At 39.2% G+C, this 6,686-nt stretch overlaps 1 protein-coding gene across 1 annotated transcript; it reads left to right on the top strand.

Annotated features, from left to right (window-relative positions):
• Window positions 1-18: 18 nt before the first annotated feature.
• Window positions 19-5,709, top strand: LOC110492990 (troponin I, fast skeletal muscle). Its single transcript, XM_021567380.3, has 7 exons — window positions 19-87; window positions 1,502-1,534; window positions 1,688-1,724; window positions 3,859-3,984; window positions 4,217-4,306; window positions 4,393-4,566; window positions 4,834-5,709. The coding sequence occupies exons 2-7, from the start codon at window positions 1,527-1,529 to the stop codon at window positions 4,915-4,917; spliced, it is 519 nt and encodes a 172-aa protein (XP_021423055.2). The 5' UTR covers window positions 19-87; window positions 1,502-1,526; the 3' UTR covers window positions 4,918-5,709.
• The last annotated feature ends 977 nt before the right edge of the window (window positions 5,710-6,686 follow it).

The raw sequence follows: 6,686 nt of genomic DNA on the forward strand, positions 1-6,686 counted from the left end.
CATGTTTCACTGCCTGTTGCTTGCCACTGTGCTAGTCTTCCCTTCTTCCTCCAGGTGTGTCCTGCCCTCTTCCTCTTCCTTTCATAGGTGAGAATCTCTCTTTTCCTGTCTTCCTATCACACTCTTTGTGTGTGTAGCATCACTGGGATTAATAGCACAAAGAAATAGAAAGAGACTAAAAAGCCTCCCGACAGATGTCAATCTTAGCTATCAAACACACTCGTTGCACATTGCTGCATTACTGTACATCACCTTATGTATCATTACAAATTTAACATATGGAACAGACGTATTCACCTGGCAATACAGGTGTTTTACACGTCTGGTTTTCCCTCTGACAGCCAGACGTGATACTGATAGAACATTTCAGTTGTCTTGACAGAATGATGTGAGCCATGGCCTCTGTGTTTTGTATTCAGATGTATAGAGGTCAATAGAAGATTGTGAAACTATTGGCTAGGTTTCTGGTTAGGGGTGATACTCTTGCATTCAAAGCTGGTAAATACATTTAACCTAAATCCAGGAAGTTGGTATGTGTTTATTTGAGGAGTTGGATGGGGTAACAGCTTTGTGAAACTGAATAATAGACAGCATGCCGTGTCATGTTAATTGCTATGTATGTGTAATGTGAAACAAGAAGAGAAAGGTAAAATAGTTGTGTCTTCATGAGCGATGTTTCATCAGCCTTGGCTTGCTAAATTGTATACTTGACTTAATTCGATGATTGGAAATGTAAATAATTGATTTGATTAGATTAGATTATGAATGAATGAATGAATGAATGAATGAATGAATGGGAAAGTAAAGTGTCAGATGTTCTCAGTTCAGAAACATGGTCTAATTAATTAGTAAAATCCCTTTAAACATTGCCTATCTCTCTAATTAACTTAGAGCTCAGTCATGTAGCTGTATCCAGACAACCAATGGAATTGGATGAGGGCTCATCTCCACATCAAAACCTTTTTTGAGTTTTGAAAATGTTTGAATTAACTTTTAACTGAGACTTGCTGTAATCGTGGGGAGGGAAAATAGCAAAACCAATATATTAGTTGATTAAGTGTGACTATCTTCATTCAACACCAACACATCTGTCTGCAGAATGAAGAAGATGCTGTTGATTTATGTGATTAGGAAGGCTTTTCTGATACATGCCACCGCGGCAGGTTGATAAATCGAGAGCAGCAGCAGTTAAAGTCTGTCGGGGAACACTTGGCCAAACTAGGTTCTTAGGGGAAACATTATCCCTTTTCAGAGCTAGAGTCTGGAGCGATTATGAGCGAGCTAAAACTGGACCGATAGAGTCAGGTGTCATCTCTGACTTTTTTAATGGTTGATGGTTGTTAGCGTGTGAAACCCTATCAATCTTCAGCTAAATATCACAGCGTGATCTTTAGACCAGACTTGTCTCTCGCTTTTGAACTTACTGCACCCTAATGATATTATAGAAAGGTTTTTATCATAAATATTAAAACAAGTCTTCTGTCTTCTTTCTTCTACTCAGGGTGTGAAGCACAACAACAGCCAAGATGTCAGAGTAAGTCTTGGCACATTTGTTTTTATTCACTAAAAGTTGCATTCCAGACTTTCAGCCTGACACAAAACATGTCTGATCCAGCCATAAATTCTCTCAGTAATGCAAATGCCGCTTCTATCCCTAACAACATGTCAAATCCACCTTTCTTCATAGAAAAAAGATGACGTCGAGTCGCAGGCATCATCTGAAGGTAAACGAATACAATGAATTGTGGTCCATTGTCTGAAAGAATCATCACAGGCACACCAATACCCAGCACTTGAGTAGATTAGTTTGGCTTTCACACGACTGGTTTAAAAACTTTTCACCTCTTTAATACTTTATATAATAATTTTTTTTACCCCTGTTTGGTATCCAATTGGTAGTTACAGTCTTGTCCCATCGATGTAACTCCCGTACGGGGGAAGTGAAGGTCGAGAGCCGTCCTCCGAAACACAACCCAGCCAAGCCGCACTGCTTCTTGACACAATGCCCGCTTAACCCGGGAAACCAGCCGCACCAATGTGTCGGAGGAAACACCGTACACGTGGCGACCATGTCAGCGTGCATTGCGCCCGGCCTGCCACAGGAGTCGCTAGTGTGCGATGGGACAAGAGCATCCCTGCTGGCCAAGCCCTCCCCTATCCCGGATGATGCTGGGCCAATTGTGCCCCACCCCATGGGTCTCCCTCTCTAGTGGCACAGCTAGCACCGCGATGCAGTGCCTTAGACCACTTCCCCACTCGGGAGGCCCCTCTTTAATGCTTTAAAGGAGAAATCTGCACTTCAAACAATAACACAGTGAACACCTCACCACTGTTTTGGTAAAAAGCTAAGGGATGGTCCAGCATGGCTTACTTAGTTGGTAGAGCATGGCGCTTGCAACTCCAGGGTTGTGGGTTTAAATCCCACGGGGGACCGGTACAAAAAAGAAAAGTACAACAATTTATGCACTTACTGTAAGTTGCTCTAGGTAAGAGCATCTACGAAATTACTAAAACGTGTGGTTTTTCCATAAATAAAACAATGTGGTTTGGGCCTGGAGAAATGTAACCACTCTCAAATTCATAGACAGAGCTATGGGTACAAGGACCATTAATGATATCAAAATTAGACTATTTTTTGGGGCTATTCAATGTTTGTTTGCAGTTAACATTATTTTCAAATAATGGAGTAAACAAGCATATACTTTGGCTTCTGATGGGGCATGACAGTTGAGCTAAGTTCATGAGGCATTTATACCACAGTAGGACTACTGGTCTTCTTGGCCTGTAAGAAAATATAAAGGTTCACCTATTGAGTGTTATTCACTTGTTCTACAAATAAAGAAATAATCTTAGCTAGCCATAAAACATAGGAAATGTTAGGCTACTCTTATACCAGCCTAACCACCTTCTTAAAATAAATGGAATATACAGTAATTTGTGCAACTTTAAAAATATATATTTTGAATTGAATTCAAAATACAACACAATTTAGTTTCAAATGTCAAATGTGTAGCCTACAGTTCGGGAATATTTAATTTCCCACTTTTGATAAGAAATGTCCATATTAGATTCAGACAAGTAAAATCATTAGTGAATTACATACATACCTGTACATCAGAAACTGAAAAAAATATTCACACACATGATTTTTCCATTCATACAATGTATGAATGATATATGATATATTGCCATAGTAGATTTGCCATGGTAAATAAAACAATGAAATACTTTAGTTCAGTAATACAGAATTGCTATATAGATAAACCGGCTTAGGTAAAATTGCCGGATCAAATTGTTCCGATGATAATACTCACCAGAGGGCAACATTTTCTTGAAAAATGTTGGTTGCAATAAGGACTAAAAGCCCAGAAGAAGAGGCGAAGCGAGAGGAATAACCTGTCTGGAATCCGTTGTGCCTGTTGTTCACACATGTTTCTGCCACTCATTGGCTAGAATGTTCCCACCTGATCGTGCCTCCTCCCAACTCCCTTCCATGAAAACATTTATTTTCATTGTTAGAGCAGCCACTAGACCCTATCTGGTCAATATAATGGAAAATCTGTGCTAAAAATTTATCCTAACATCTGAGTTACGGAGTGGTAAATCAGTTGCCAATGTTGTTGCAGTTGAAATCAGCTGCATGGGTGAATTCAGTGCATATTGATGGTTTAACAAGAGACACACTGGAGATAATCTAGTGGCCAAAATGTATTGTAATAGGCCCAATTGGTATATATTATTGATTTAAAGTCCAAACATTTATGTAGCAATCAAAGTTTTCCACTTTAAGTCACATTTTGTTCACCAATACTATGTTGTAGACTGGGTTTGGCCATACTGTGTTTCTTTGTTCTCCAGAGCTTGGTGCTCCAGATAGCATTTGAGCTGATTGAAGTCGAGAAAAAGGAGGCTGAGCAGGTGAAAAAAAATTTCATGGCTGAGATCCCTGGCCTGGATTTGTCTGGAGATCAAGCGACGCTGATGGTACGATACTAGTCATTAATTCGTTTACACAAGCTTTGCACATCTAGTCCAATGTTCCAGGCCTGCAGTGTACCATTGGTGGTTCTTGTAATAAGCAATGTGTATTTGCATACAAAGTACACAGACTCCAATTCCTTCACTCTAAATAACTGTTGCCTGGAGAGACTGATTCCTTCAGGAGAAGATAGTTTGTGTTACAAATTCTATGACTGATGTGTTTGTGTACCAACAGGAAATGCTCAAAAAGATGGCCCATACCATTGACAAGATTGATGAGGACAGATATGATGCAGAAGCAAAAGTGTTGAAGGCTGACAAAGAGGTAGATTGCATTGTATCTTGTATCTTTCCTCATTTTGAAACATATATTGCAAATCTAATATTTCTCCTGACTTTCTCACCTGCCAGATTGAGGACTTGAAGATGAAAGTGATTGAGATCCAGGGCATGAAGAAGCCAGCCCTGAAGAAAGTGCGTATGTCTGCTGACGCTATGCTCCAGGCTCTGCTGGGCACCAAGCACAAGGCTTCCATGGATTTCAGAGCCAACTTGAAAGAAGTGAAGAAGGAGGTCAAAGAGGAGGTGGGTATTTGTGTGGAAACCTGCAAAGCAGAAAGTACTGTGTACCAAATCTGTACTGAGCTTTGATTGTCCAATGTGGCTCAGTTGGTAGAGCATGGTACTTGCAACACCAGGGTTGTGGGTTTGATTCCCACAGGGGACCCGTATAAATCTATGCACTCATTACAGTAAGTCACTCTGGATAAGAGCATCTCCTAAATGACTAAAACCTTTTTTTATATGAAAGGTCTTTGACATATCATCTATCACAAACTTTCTGTCATGCAGGCAGCGGATGCAGTTGGTGACTGGCGCAAGAACGTTGATGAACAGGCTGGCATGGACGGCAGGATGAAGAAGTTTCAGGGTTAAACACAGCTGTCTTTTGTCGTATTGTGGTACAGAGATGGATTTATATGACCTTGTTGTTAGGAATCCCTGCAGGAAGAGGATCTTTGATCCGAAATGCTGTTATTTTTTTTATACTGTAGCTGTTCAACTATTCGACACTATGGTTTTGGATCTCTTTCTCTCTCTGTCTCGCTCTCTCCGCCAAATAAAACAATAAAAAAAAAATTAAAAGCTTGTGAAAGTTTTTGTCATCCGTTTGCATATATTTATATCTGGAAATTGGACCTGTACAGTGGCTAAATCCAATACAATAAATATAATTGAGATTTAGCAAAGTATTATATACAAAATATATATTGTTTGATTGATAGTTTTTTATTAAAAATAATAATAATAATTAAGATACAACAAACACACAACCCTGGATTGAACAACCAATTATTATTCAGTAAATAGTCAACCTCATTTTTCATCCAGATTAGGAAATTGTTGTGGATGTAATCTGCAGTTCGTAATAATACTGTTCTTAACATCTGTTGTGCTAACAGTTTTAGCCAGAGCCATATACAGTATATAGAGAGTTAGGTCAATGTGTTTAAATGTTCAGATAGCACAACTTTATCATCCATAGCGGTTGCTAAGGGACAATTAACGCTTCTGTGTTGTGCTGTTTATTTCGAATCGTTTTCAAAACCTGTGAAAATGTCCAGTGAAAGCAGATATGCAATTTGTTGACACAGTAAAGACTTGGATACACCAACTTTTCAAGAATAAAGTAAAAAATTGGTGCTAACACGGACGTTCTAAAACCTGGCCTACCTCTCTATGTACAGTGCCTTGGGAAAGTTTTCAGACCTCTTGACTTTCTCCACATTTTGTTAAGTTACAGCCTTATTCTAAAATTGATTAAATAAATAAGTAGAGGTTGACCGATTATCATTTTTCAACGCCGATACCGATTATTGGAGGACCAAAACAGCCGATACCGATTAATCGGCCGGTTATTCATTTGTAATAATGACAATTACAACAATACTTAATGAACACTTATTATAACTTAATATAATACATAAATAAAATCAATTTAACCTCAAGTAAATAATGAAACATGTTCAATTTGGTTTAAATAATGCAAAAACAAAGTGTTGGAGAAGAAAGCAAAAGTGCAATATGTGCTATGTAAGAAAGCTAACGTTTAAGTTCCTTGCTCAGAACATGAGAACACATGAAAGCTGGTGGTTCCTTTTAACATGAGTCTTTACTATTCCCAGGTAAGAAGTTTTAGGTTGTAGTTATTATAGGAATTATAGGACTATTTCCCTCTATACCATTTGTATTTCATTAACCTTTGACTATTAGATGTTCTTATAGGCACTTTAGTATTGCCAGTGTAACGGTATAGCTTCCGTCCCTCTCCTCGCTCCTCCCTGGGCTCGAACCAGCAACACAATGACAACAGCCACCATCGAAGCAGCGTTACCCATGCAGAGCAAGGGAAACAACCACCCCAAGGCTCAGAGTGAGTGACGTTTGAAACGCTATTAGTGCGCGCTAACTAGCTAGCCATTTCACTTCGGTTACACCAGCCTTATCTTGGGATTTGATAGGCTTGAAGTCATAAACAGCGCAATGCTTGACGCACAACAAAGAACGGCAGGCAAAACGCACAAAAGTGTTGTTTGAATGAATGTTTACGTGCCTGCTTATGCCTTCCACTGCTCAGTCAGATACTTAGATACTTGTATGCTTGTATGCTCAGTCAGATTATATCCAACACAGGACACGCTAGA

The sequence above is a fragment of the Oncorhynchus mykiss genome, chromosome 2, assembly GCF_057628025.1.
Source record: "Oncorhynchus mykiss isolate SJ-2025 chromosome 2, ASM5762802v1, whole genome shotgun sequence".
Classification (NCBI taxonomy): domain Eukaryota; kingdom Metazoa; phylum Chordata; class Actinopteri; order Salmoniformes; family Salmonidae; genus Oncorhynchus; species Oncorhynchus mykiss.